The sequence below is a fragment of the Falco rusticolus genome, chromosome 7 (genome assembly GCF_015220075.1).
Source record: "Falco rusticolus isolate bFalRus1 chromosome 7, bFalRus1.pri, whole genome shotgun sequence".
NCBI lineage: Eukaryota > Metazoa > Chordata > Aves > Falconiformes > Falconidae > Falco > Falco rusticolus.
This window is the reverse complement of record NC_051193.1, coordinates 49,916,060-49,929,713: the sequence shown is the minus strand read 5'-3', so window position 1 is coordinate 49,929,713 and position 13,654 is coordinate 49,916,060. Positions and strand designations below refer to the sequence as shown.

At 35.8% G+C, this 13,654-nt stretch overlaps 1 protein-coding gene across 4 annotated transcripts in view; it reads left to right on the top strand.

The window, feature by feature from the left end:
- The window catches only part of UBR1 (ubiquitin protein ligase E3 component n-recognin 1), a 78,270-nt gene that overhangs the window by 6,847 nt on the left and 57,769 nt on the right, over positions 1-13,654 (top strand). For all 4 annotated transcript variants that reach the window (XM_037393545.1, XM_037393546.1, XM_037393544.1 and 1 more), the window contains exons 2-4: positions 5,024-5,280; positions 7,388-7,466; positions 9,586-9,696. In XM_037393545.1, the coding sequence (XP_037249442.1) occupies positions 5,024-5,280; positions 7,388-7,466; positions 9,586-9,696 (447 nt within the window). The remainder of the gene's footprint in view (positions 1-5,023; positions 5,281-7,387; positions 7,467-9,585; positions 9,697-13,654) is intronic.

Here is a 13,654-nt window from a genome sequence, read left to right as displayed (position 1 = left end):
CCTATTATTATTTGCAGTATTCACAAATGAATGCATATGTGAATGACAAAATTGGATATAGATACATTGGATATATGTGACAGATATTTTGGCTTTTTCATAGCAGTATTTGTGGGGAAATATTCTTCATCTTCTCTGACCTTTTCTGATGTGATGCTTGTTTAAAGGGTTTGGAAAAAGTTTATAAGCTGTCTTCTTAGATGTAGTAGAAAACTGTGTGTTTGGTTGGAATTGACTTGGGATGATCTGGGCATGCTTACACATGAGAAGGAATATTGATAGTCTGATCCCACAAAGAAACACACGTTTCCATGCAAGATAAGAGACTATCTCCTGCTCTTTCTCAAGTGGTATTGCAAGGTACCGCTCTTAAAGATTACAGACTACTGCCTTTGTTATACATAACTAATCAAATGGTTGGGACAGAATGGTTGCTGTCTCTGCTCTTTTGACAAAACTGCTTATGCTTGAGAAACATAGCTTTACAGCTCCTCTTCATTCCCTTCGTGTAGTTTGAGAATGATTGTAATCTTAAAAAAAGGAGAATGTGACAGGAATCTGTGATTAAAGGAGGAAAAGAGGTGGGGCTGGAGAAGGTTAGAGATACTAAATGTAAAAGAAAAGAGGCAATACGTGTCTTTGATGCATGCTCTTCACTAGTGTCAGTTTCCCAAGTGTCACTTTTGCCTGTCGTTTTAGATGCCTGGCAATGCCCACCGACATGGGGTGGATGTTGCTCCCTCGGCAGCACGGGTGGTGGTGTGCTGCTGCTGTGATTACTCCCTCAGCTCACTGGTCATTGTGGCAGTTTTTTTTCTGGACCATGCATATGTCTGTATGGTCATTCTTCAGTTAACTTTTAATAAAAATGAGAAAATGACCAAAAATCCAATTAAAAGAACATTACTAAGATTGCTAATATAGATAGTCAAAAGCTGAGAAATTTCAGAATTCAAATTTGAGGTGAAGCCTTAATTTACTCCAAATGTATGTGGAGGTGATATTTTTTCTAAATTCGGTAATTTTTGGTTTGCAGCCTAAAAATACTTTGCAGTGGAATAATGGCAGTTGGAATGGAGTGTGTTCAGGTCTGCTTCGTCTGGACTTTGCTCTGTTGCAGTGTACTGGGCTGTGAGCACTGGGGGGCTGTGGAGAGCCAGTCAATGGTAGCATTTTAGTTACGTGATAATGTTTTTATCTTAATTGTGTTATCTTATGACCTCTGCCTCTTTCAGTACCTATTTCAAATTTATTCTCGAGTGGAGTCAAATTTGGAAAATTACTTTTCTGTGGGGCTTACTTGTAGAAGAAATTGGAATTTTAATAGGGATTGAGAAAGAAACAGTATTTCCCCTGGTGAAGGCATTTGAATCACAGGATGTTTAGGGCTGGAAGGGACCTCTGGAGGTCATCCTGTCCAAACTCCCTGCTCAAGCAGGGTCATCTAGAACAAGTTGCCCAGATCCGTGTCCCGTTGGCTTTTGAGTATGTCCAAGGATGACACCTCCACAGCCTCTTGGGGCAGCCTGTGCCGGCGCTGGGCTGAAAGCTGCAGTGCAAGCCCCCTGTCTGTACTTGCAGCTGTCTTGTACAGCTCCTGGGCTTTTCTAGACTCGCAGCCTATCCCGTGCGTAGGATGGTTGGAACTTCATCGATGGTCATCAATGACCAGTTGATGATGATGCAGTAATTTATTTCCTCTTCACCAGTCAGTATATGATCAGCAAAGGAAAACTAACAATTTAATTTTTTATGTTTTTTTGTATCTGTAGCACCTAAGGACTTGACAGATGTGTGCTTAGGTAAAGGAGTGTTCATCAAAGTATTCAAACCTGAGTTTCAGTATGTGTGCGCAAAGGGACCAAGCTAGCATTGGACAGTCAATCTGAGCTTAGGGGTGTGCTTTATTTGGCAGCTTCTGTATTTTTTCATGGGTTTGTGCCTAGTTTTATACAGTAGAATATAGCATACTAAACAGATTTTGATGCAAGGAATAAATTACTTCTTGGAGACACAGAGGGTATGGGATAGATCTGAAGTTTAGCCTCGGGCAGCTTTTAGAAAGAAGAAAAAGAATATTCTTCTTGTGAATATAATGGGTATTTCCTGGGTAGCGTATAGGTTGGAGATGTAATTTAGTGTGTTTACCAGAAGACAGCCAGCCTGCTTGAGAAAGTTTTCTCTCTTCCCTTCTTCCCTCTCGTTCCCTATGTCCTGTCATCCCTCCTCTGAACAGCATTTAAATAGAATTAAAAGCTTTGCACAGGAATGCTTGAAATGTTTGTGAATTAGACTGTATGAGAACCCATTCTACACTTCTGGCAGATTTTAAGGAAAGCTCAGCCTTGTGTTTCTTAAAGCTATGATGCGCTCTGTTCCAACAACGCAGAAGCTAAATTTACACCATCCTTCGGGAATAGAGCTTACCAAGATAGAAGAGCTACAGACTGGGATTCTCTTGTGCTTTGCTAAGGGATCACTTACCACACACCCCATGTGAACAAATACAGTAACCAAATTGGGAAGGGAACTTGCTAAAGCCATAGTGCAGTATAGGTAAATTAAAACAAAAACTAAAAAACAAATTAGAGGAGGGAACTTGTTTAAGGAGGAACATTAGATTATGGAGTTTCATCGTTACAGGAATAATTTACTTCTGCTCATTTTAAATCAGACATATAAAAATAGAGACGTGATCAAGGAATTAAGTTTTCAGTTAAATTTAACAGTATGGTATCTTTCTGAGAACCCCCAGCTAAGTGTGATATTTTTCTTCTTTAAGTGTTGTTATGCAAGTATGTGATAAATTAGGATTTCATTTTCGGTTGCTTTTTAAAATTTGGTGTCTCTTGCCCCAGGTAAGCATAATTTTTATTTTAAAAAATGTTGCTAGGTAGTTGAAAAAAATTGAACAACTTAATTGAAAAGGCACTCAGCTAATTTGTGTCCTTTCGTTTAGTTCCTTTAGCACTGTGAATATGTGAAAATAAATAGGTACCTATATATATGAGTGCATATCTGTATATGTATACAGAATGCATATGTATTACATGCATGTGTATGCTAAAGTTTTTATGACCAATATGATGGTCACAGTCATGCTTACTGTTCAAGTAATAAATCTGTTCTCGATCTAGAATTTTTATTAGAATTGGCATTTAAATAAGTGGTTCCCTTCACTTCATGGATGGATATGTAAGGATGGATTGAATGCTTTGTGATTCTAGAAATCTGATTAGACTGGTCAACTTGCCCTTATAAAGTGAGGATATTCTAGGATGATTTGAGGACAAATTTGCTCTTCTGCTTTAACATATTATTCATGACTTTTCTTTTCCATCAGTGTCTGCCATGCATTTTTTCCATAACTTTGAGCTCATGGATCACCATGATAAATGAAGTAATGGACTACCTAAGGGTAATGCTAAGGAAAATTGGTGGGTAAAATACCAGTAGAAGCCTTGGGCTAAACCTAAACATATTAGTTTAGCACTACAGAAGTGTAGTGTCTTGTTAAAGCCATGAAGAAAGTGTTTAGAGGGACTACAACCTGGAACAAATCTCCTTAAACAGATTAGTTTTGGGCAATGGATGTTATTGTTAATCTAGGCTGTTGCAACATTGTATCTCATTTCCATTTCTTCTGTTTAGGTTTTGTATGTAGACAGTTTTTTGTGGTTGGTTGTTAGATAGACATGCCGTTTTTCAGAAAACAAATATGCAGTTTCTACAGGTTGTTTGCAGATCTGGCTTTCAGAGTACCTGGGATTGCAGCACTTCGGACTGCATATATTCCGGATGAATTTCCTTTTTTGGAGAACTGTTCTGATCTAGGTGGTAAACTAGGGAGCTGTAACCTTATAGATCTATTATTTAATCCCTTAGCTCTGTTGATTTGGGGGATGGGGGGGTGGGCAATCCAATGGTTTGATTGATGTAGTTTTCATTTTAATTAAGAAACTGGGGTATTTTTTGCCTTTCACATAAGATGATGTGCAGTTTCATCGTTCAAAAAAATTGAATAGTCTGCTTCATTGAGCCTTCTCTCAATCAGAATTCTTTGGGTGATTGCTTTGCTTATTTTCTGCTTGCTGGCCTAAAGGAAATTCCTTTTACAGCTATTTGTGAACCTGCATACATAGTTTTTTCTTGAAAAATTAATTTTGGGGTGTTAATGTTGTGTATGAAAGGATGTTGTCTTTAAGAGCCTTGATGGGTACAATTGTTACCTGATTTGCAGTGGGGAAAAACATGGTATTTTGAAGTAATGGGACGAATGTGAAGGAAATAATTCAGACTTGAAGGACAGAAATAGAACAGTTGGAGAGAACTGTTCTGAAACTAGAGTAGTTAAAAGTAGAATTAGGGACTTAAATTAAGAAGACTTAGAACCTCAAGTCAAAACACGAGTACTTTCTTTAATTGTCTTATAAATATAAAATTGCATTTTAGTCTGGTTTCCCAAGGGCATTAGGCTTACATAATCAGTTGGGGTTTTTTTCCCCTCAGTAGCTAGTCAACACTGACGACCAGTTTCAACAAGGCTTTACTGAAGTGTAACATTTTCAAAGACCTTTCAGTTGCTGCACGTTTTTTGATTATCAGGAGGCTAAGGAATGAATCCCAAACTTATTTCCCAGCTAAGACACAGAAACCTGCTGTTGCTTTTTCCATTTGTTGGCAGCTGAACAGACATCAAGATTTGTATATTCACTGACCTGTTGGCAAGCATGTAGTTGAAAATGAATTAGTGCATGCATTGCTCTACAGTAGCATACTTGCCAACTCTTGCCTCAGAGTGTTTTACTAGAAGACTTCAAGGTAACAGAGGTTACTGTGGTGGGTACTGAAAGGAAAATAGCAAAGAAATCCTGGGAAAACATGATTTCTTGGGTTTTATTGCTTGCAGAACTGACTTGTGATGTGGAAAAGAATTCTGGATTCATAGAAAAAGTGCTTAATGTTATTTTCTTTTTATTTATCTAGTAATTTATGTTTATCCATGCGTGTGTTTTTCTTGCAGTGGTATGATGAAAGATTCAACTTCCAAGCTACATTTTTACAGTGCTTGGCAAAACATGTGCCAAATATTTACTCAGCTGAAATGGACCCCTTGCTGGAGAAACAAGAAGAAATGGTCCAGGCAGCAATATTATACCCCTTGGAATGTTATTTGTTTGGGGAAGACCCAGATATATTCCTGGAGAAACTACAACAGAGTGGAACCTCCCAGCTCTGTGGGAAAGTGTTCAAAGGAGGGGAGACAACTTACTCTTGCAGGTAAGAATGAAGGTATGTTATCATGAATGTTCCCCATGTGAGATAAGTGGTTTAATAAAATCAGTTGCACTGCTAACTAGTAATTTCTTGCGTCATGGTAGGTCTTTACTTAAATGACAGTGGCATTTGCTTCACATTTCAAACCACTTCACAGTGAGGGAAATTGCATATGAAAAGCGGGCTCTGACAGAGAAATGGGAAAGAATGTGGAAAGGATACTAAAGGTGCTGAAAGCCATTCGTTAAAAGTATTGGATGATAGGGTATGAGTATGGGGTCTTGACCTGACCTGAGCGAGAACAGGCATAAAAATCTGCGCGCTGTACAGGGCTCACCCTTTCAAAGTCTGAAACGGAGTCCAGCATTTCTGAGCATCATTGGTCCTTTGCTTAAGCAATAGGTGTGTGACTAATGGTCATTTTTTCACCTTCTTTCTCATCCTGGAATATATGAAAGATGGCATTCCATTGATTTGATTAAAATTATTTTATTAATTATGATTAATACAAATATATTAATTAATATGAATAATATATTGATACTAGAAAGCCGGAGGTCTCTGGTGGACGTAAAGACTGCAATAATTAGCATTAATATGATACTGTTGTCATAGTTTATTGTACTTTCAGTTTATCTTAGAAGCCTAGAAAAATTCATCAGAAATACTGAAAGAATATTGTTAGGAATGATTAATTTTATTATGGCTAAAATACCCAGCCCTTAGAATTTAGGAAGTGTCGAAGTGAAAGCTCTATGTAAACTTTGTTTATGAATCACACTGTAAGGTTTTAATCCATCACATACTCTTCAGCTTTTCCTAGGAATGAATTAGTGTTGTATATGAAAGGAGAATGGTCTTTGAGGAAATCCTTATGTGTTTGCTAAAAGGTATATAGCAAATGCAGCATTGGACTCTACAAAGGAAAAGGATGGTCAAGGCAGTTCAGTGCTGCTGTAACAGCAATAACTCTGTTTCTGCCTCTGCAGAGTTCTTATATGGTAGCAGGCAAAAAGGCTAAGTTATGTATCTCAGAGGTGGTCACTTTTTCTTATTTTTTTGAGTTCCTTTCTTGCAAAAATGTGGCAGTATTTGTACAAAATGCTGTACTTAACTACTGCAACTGAAGTTAATATGAGTTTGCTTTAGGCTTCTAAAATGCTGAAAATAATAGATACTCTGAAATATTAAAATCGGAGTGCCTTGAATTGGCCATTCAAATCTAGCAGGCACTTCTGGCTTATTTTTTCTTTTAATTCACTTTGCAGTAGATTTATGGTAATAAATGAATGTTAGTTAAGTATTAAATTATTGTAATGATGATGATCATCTAAAGGTTTAAAGAAAATTTATTCTGTAATCATAATTACCATACTATTTTATTCATATTGTAAAGAAGGCTTGAACTAAATATTGAATGAGGGTGTGAAACAAACTTCATATATTGTCATGGAACGCTTGTCATCGACATTTTGCATAGAATGAAACAGCATTTAAAGCAAGAAGAGTGACCATGTTTTAGGGAAAAAAAGGCAATGTAAAAAAGCTTATGTTTGGAGCATGGGGAGGGGGAAGAATTAATTGCCCATGAGTGTAATTCTGGATTTTCAGATACTTGAGAGCATGACTGAAACTGTTAAAATTAAATTTTAAAATGTATATATTCTTTGGCTCATTTAATAAAGTAATTATCTTTAGACTTTGACTTTTAACTGTTTTGAAAGTTACAAACATAACCTAGCAGAAGTGTAACAAAAGTTTCATTAGCAAACTGGCTACAGTTGTTGGAAACAATAATAAAGGTTACTTCAGAGTCATCATGGTTTTTAATAGCTGCTGATTCTTAGCAAGAGAGAAGTATGTTAGCAACAAGTTTTGAAAGTGGAAATCAGGCATGTTTCTGATAGAATCTGATATAACAGGTTCAAGTACATGGTTCAAGCCTAACAAGATAAGCTTTCATCTTCTTTCTGTGATGTGGAGTAGCCAATGTTTTTGTAATTTGAATCTGTTAATCTCTATTCTTATTTTCAGAGTAGCATTTTCTTTTGTGCATGAAAATTCTGTGTGTTTGTTTGAGAAAGTTTTCCAGTTACCATCTTTGTTGCAGAGACTGTGCAGTTGATCCAACTTGTGTACTCTGTATGGACTGCTTCCAGAATAGCATTCACAAGAACCACCGGTACAAGGTAGAAAAATCTTAGATTAAGAAATTGTACTTTTAGCTTTAGAGAAGAATTTTTGAGGATATAATAAACTGCATATAAACCATATAGTAATTTTTATTTCAAAACATAAAATCTGGGATTAGTTATTTATCTGTTTCTCAAGTTTCTAACTATGAAAAGCCTCTTTTAAGAATAATAACTTTCTAATTCAAGAACCAATGGGTAAGAAAGTGTTTATGAATGCATACGTTGTTACTCTGGCAATATCACAGAAGCGTATGTCAGAGCAAAAAGCTGTGACTGAAAATGACGGTCATGTCCTGAGTCCCAGTCAGTACTCTTTGGAAATTTAGAATGAGAAGGGCCATTACTTCAGCACTTTCATCACTGATGAAGTCTCTGTGTTTCTACTCTGTTCTTCCATTTAGATTTCTGTAAACTACTTTGTGCTTAGTGTGGACTATGATACAGTTAAAACAAATGTTAAGCATCAGTTTTTTTGAGGAGATTGTTCTAGAATTGGATCATCTCTTTCTGATAACCTTTTGATTCTCTTTAATCCAAATCTATGTTATCTTTGAGAGATACTCATGCTTTAATTAAAGAAGGATCTTTTAAATATTCTTAGCTAGCTCATTGCCTAAACTGTCATCTACTATTTCCTTCCCAGGCCCCCTTTTTTGCTCGCCCTCTTCACTGGGCACTCTGTAATTTCAACAGCCTTGGAAGCAGAAATGGAAAATGATACATTCTCATTTTCAAAGCTGGTCTAATTCTGCCTGCTGCAAGAGGCAAGAAAATATACAGAAGCATCATGTATTCAAATCGATTGTCTTTCATGAGCAAAAAGTGGGCTAGATGTTTTTTCAGCTATTCCTTCTATTCATTGACATGACATCCATTGAAGAGATTTGACTTGTATTATCAGTTAGTCATAAATCCCCTTCAGGCTGGTATGTTTCAATGAGAGACAGTTTTGAAGAAGAACCTAGCATTCTCAACATTAACTGGGACTGAAATACTATATTCTGCCCCTCTGTATGAGACCTTGTATACTGATCTGAAAATGTATTGTAAATATTGATTCAAAGATGCCCAAAACTACTTGGATAATGCAAATATAACTTCCATATACACATGCACGTGCGCACACTTCACAGAGGTAGGGTGAAAACTAGAGGAAATAGTAGCGATTACAGAGCAATTTGGGATCACGGCTGGGCTGAGAAGCTGGTGTCCTTTCCCTTTTCAGTAACTTCTTCAGGCAAAACACCAGCCATGGAAATAGGTGGTCAGATGGGAGCAGATTTACTGCATTTCCCTTTTAAAGATGCAGCCTAAATAATACAGATTATGCTTTTTATAGATCCGTAGAATATCTGGAAGGGACCTAAGGAGGTCACGTAGTCCAACCTCCTGCTTGAAGTACGTCTAATTAGATCAGGTTATTCTAAAATGTTTCAAGTAAATAACAAATTTTTTAAAGTCTTTTTATTGGGTCATTTTAGTGTTTTTATAATTATTTTAGGATTGAGAATTTAGAGTAAGCTGAAGATAATTATTTTTGCCTGAGTTTTGTCAGAACTTTTTGCTAGAGGTGAAGGGTCAGAATTTGTACTTTTCTGGAAGTGTAATGCAAAGGTAAAGTTGCAGGAATGTATTTAGGTGCTGATTATATCTTATTTTCTTTGTTTAGAAGTAGAGATACTACTAAACGTTCAATATATGCATGTTCTTGTTTATATTGTTTTCTAACTTTACTAAGTATATTGTAAAGAAGGGTTTAAATAAATTTGCTATTATTTTGCTAATAAAATCAGGAAGCACTTATTCATCAGTCCTAGGCTTTTTCACACTTTCTAGTTAAATTTGTTTGACTTGCATACCTTTTGCAGCAGCAACTGTATTTCTTGCTTTATTTTCTGCTTCAAAAAGTTTAGGTTTTTCTCCCGCACTCCTTTGATAAGTCTCCTTTTATCTAAGAAAAGAAAAAAAATGTAGTTAATCCATTGGTTATGTAGTGATTCTTGTATTTTGTAACTAGGTATTTATATTTGTGTTTAACTTAAATAATGCATGTTTCTATTTCTCTTGCTTTTTATGTGCATATTTCATGACTGAAATACATGTTTTTTTACAGATGCATAGCTCCACTGGAGGCGGATTTTGTGACTGTGGGGATACAGAGGCATGGAAGGCTGGACCACTGTGTACTAAACATGAGCCTGGAGCATCAGGTTCTCCAAAAGAAGTAAGAATATTGCTTAAAGTGAAAGACAAAATATTGTAAATATCTCCTTTTTAAAAAAGTTTTGTTTCCTGTGTATGGGAGTACATATATTGTATAATTCATGTAGCAGGTCCAATTGAGCTGAATCAGGATTTCCTTGATCAAGGTGTTTGGGGGCCAAATGTATATATTGGACATCCTTTTGTCTCTGAACAAAAGGCAAAATCCAATAGAACAGTTCTATCTTAAGCATTTCTGTCTTTGGTTCAGAATTTAAATTGCAGTTTCTTGCTCTTTTCTTTGCTGTGTGTATTATTCAGTTCCTGTTGATAAATAATGGGTTTCCCAGGGGTTAGTAAATGTTTAGATATAGTGCTTGATTTTAATATTTTCTCTTTTTCTTTATTACTGAACAGGTTTTTTTGGGTTTTTTTGTCAGTTACGTCTGTGTGATCTGTCACTGTGACTAAAAGAAGTCCTTATGCTTTAAAACTAACCTTATGGTAGGATGCATCGTGCTTTTATTATACTTGTTCAAGCAGCACATAAACAAAAAATATGCCATCTTATAAGCAGTTCTCGAAGAGAATATAAGCAAATCAGTTGCTTCAGGTAAAATTGTTTTTTCAGAGTCCTACATTCTGAGATAACCAGGACAAAAAAACCTTAGCATTTCTCACCTCCTGGCTTTGTTGCAAAAATACTGTTCATTATAATCTAGCAAAAAATCAAATGGAAAAGGCATAAAGAGCACTGACCTTGCAGAAAAATGTGACAAAGATTTCCTTCACTCATTCCTCCTTCAAAAAAACCATGAGACTGAAAAGTCCTTGATGTAGTATAACCATTACTTAGCAACAACCAAAACCATCAGTGTGCTATCAACATTGCTCTCACACCAAATCCAAAACAAAGCACTGCACCAGCTACTAAGAAGAAAATGAACTCTATTTCAGCTGAAACCAGGACAATAAGTGATATTACTCAGGTGACCAGTTTCTTACAGACAGTAGCATATGTTATGGATTTCACCTGTCATGGCTCACAAAAAAAAATAATCACACAGATACCTGGATGAATGTGGGCCTATGAGGCACATTCAGAACTTTAACAAAGAGATTCTAAACAAAATACATTGTATCTCCCCGCGTTAAAAGTCTTCTGTTCTAATTCAATAGATCTTCTAACAGTTGTTTCAGTACTTTACTTTTGAGAATCATAGTATTTTTTGGTTCCATCAACTCTGACCAGAGTCCCTAAAATGGTTTATGAAATGTTTACCTCCAACTGGGGAACCTGTTTCTCTGCAAGGTACAGATTTTGACCTCACAGATATGGTATTTGCATCTGTGACAGCATATTCTGGTTTTTACCTCCCTTTTCTTTAGAACAACTTTTTCATAACAACAAAATAATTAAAAAAAATGTTAGGATAGACACCAATACCATTATCAATAGAAGTTTATCACATGCTTGTCAAGCAACAAGCAGTCTTTTCTGGATGATCCTGACCACTGTTCTTTTGATTACTCTAAGGGCAGAGGATGTATCTTGCTAGGGTGTTCATAAACTTACTCTGATAAGGTAGGAGCAAGTAAGAAGAGGGATATGTTTGCAATATGTTTGTCTGCTATGCAGAACGTGGTAAAAATGTGCTTAGGAACTGGCTGCTATTTTTAAAAGGTAGATTAAGTTTATAGTTTGATCTACAGAGTGACCTCTTCTTGAAAATGAGCCCCGAGTAGAGGACAGGTTTCAATCTGCAACATCAAAGATAAGCACCAGAGTTTTTAGCATTTCTGAGATAACGAGGTGAGCATTAGTAAAATACAGCATTAAAAAAAAATTACAGTGAGGAGATATTTATGAAGCTTGGTGTGTATGTAATATGGGCTCAGAAAAGCAACCCTTCATTTAGAATCCCTACTCCAGGCTTTTAGGAGTCATCTGTTCTCTATTGGTTCCAAACTGATGTCTTTTATTATGCTTGTATATAAAACCTTTTTGCCTAAATCTTTCCTTAAAAACAGATAACTGAGAATTCATGTCTGAGATAAAAATACTTTCCAGGTCCATTTGTTTACCTTTTCAAAAAAATAAAAAAATTGGTGGTTAGTTATTTTTAAACTTTGAACATACTTAGTTCATTCTTCCATGATTTTGTTTTTTGAAGCTTTACTTGAAGCTTAAACTACACATTTTTGGGCATAGTTCTGAGGCAATTCTATTTTCACACTTTCAATTTACATTAGCTGTATCTTAATTCATTTTAGTGTGACTTCTACTAATGGGGATAGCATCGCAGGTGGCATTGTATCATTTAACTTTTCACTACTTGTATGAGTGCAATCCCCACTTTCAGCAGTTTGTAAATCCTTTGATGTGGTTTCCTTCGGTTTGTTCTACAGACTGAAGGAGAGCAGTATGTCTTACTACAGGGTTCTTGTTCGGAGTATCTCTGTGCGCAGCTCTATTTTCCTACAGCTCTTATCATTTTTGCTTAATGTGTTACTGCTTAAAAAGCCAAACTCCTAAGAAATACAGGGGGAAAAAAATGAGTATATTTACAACTCAATTCAACTAGATTATTCATAGTGCTGTGGTTTTTTCATCCTTCTCCAAACTTTATGATGATGATAGCTTTGTCAGTCTGGGGGGAAAAAAAAAATTACCGTAGACATTACATTCTTAATGTCTACCAAGATCTACTATGAGCTTATCCAAAACTAAGTATATACACACAGTGGTATTTGTAGACCATGATTTCATTGGCAGACGTTTCAGATTTTATGTTTGGCTCCAAATTATTCTTCTAATGCTTATGAGGTCAGAAAACTGTTCAGTGCTTTGGAAGCAGTTGATCATGGTAATGTATTTTCAATTATCTTCCACTGTGTTTTTAGCTTTTCCATTATATGGACACAACATGTTTTTACTTGGTTTTTAATTATATTTTTAAAGCAATCTGCTTCATAAATGGATAAATGTGACTGTAGTAGACTGAAGAATTTTTCAGAAACATGATTCTTAGCTATATTAAACACATCACTCTTTCTGTTCTTTTATATTTAACATATGCCAGTTTGTAGAGGTGAGAGTGCCCATAGTACTTGGGATTAAGTCACATGTGAAAAGCTTTATTTTTGGAACAGATCTTTGTTTCTCATCTTTTCTGACTTTGGCAAATCCATACGTACTCAGATTTTGTAGGCAGTTTGGGTCATCCCAAAATTATAGGAAACTTTGTGTGAATACTCGAAAATATCACCTTCTGTCATATTTATATACAAAATTAATGGATTTGGTTGTGTTAACATTAATAACATTATATAACATTTCATATATTCATACGCTGGAAGGAAGGAGGTATGGGGAAAAGGTCATCAGGGCCCTTGGATTAAAACTCTCTTTTCACACAATGTCCTTGTCATGTATCTGTGTCTTGTAACTGAATATTGATTGTTTCATTCTTAAGTGTAGATTTGGTAATTATTTTCTTAGCTTATAACTTAAATTGCTCTCCTGTTTACATGCTTATGGAAAGGATTAATAATGCTGTATGGCGTAGACAATTCACTTTGAGTGGATGGGAAATAGATCAGTTCACAGGGATATTTTAAATGATTTCTAGACCTGGGATGGGATCTCTGTGGAGAACAGAATTGAGTTCCTTTAGATGATTCTGTTCAAGGAGAATCATAAGTATTTGACAGAATATTTGGAGAAGAGCAAGCAATGCAGGGGAAGAATTTTGATCTGGCCTGCAAACTTTTGGTATCTTTAGGTGTACAGAAAGCTTTTAACCAGCTTTTTAAAATTTAAGTTTTAAAAATAAATTGAAGCTTCCTAACACATTTGGTGAGGCCTTTTGTCATCTGTTCCTACACAAAAACTGTAAAAAAGGTAGGTGAAACTGTTGGAATACTACTGAGAGCCCTTGGGGTGAAATAATTTTTAAGGGAAGAAATTAGGCGATATT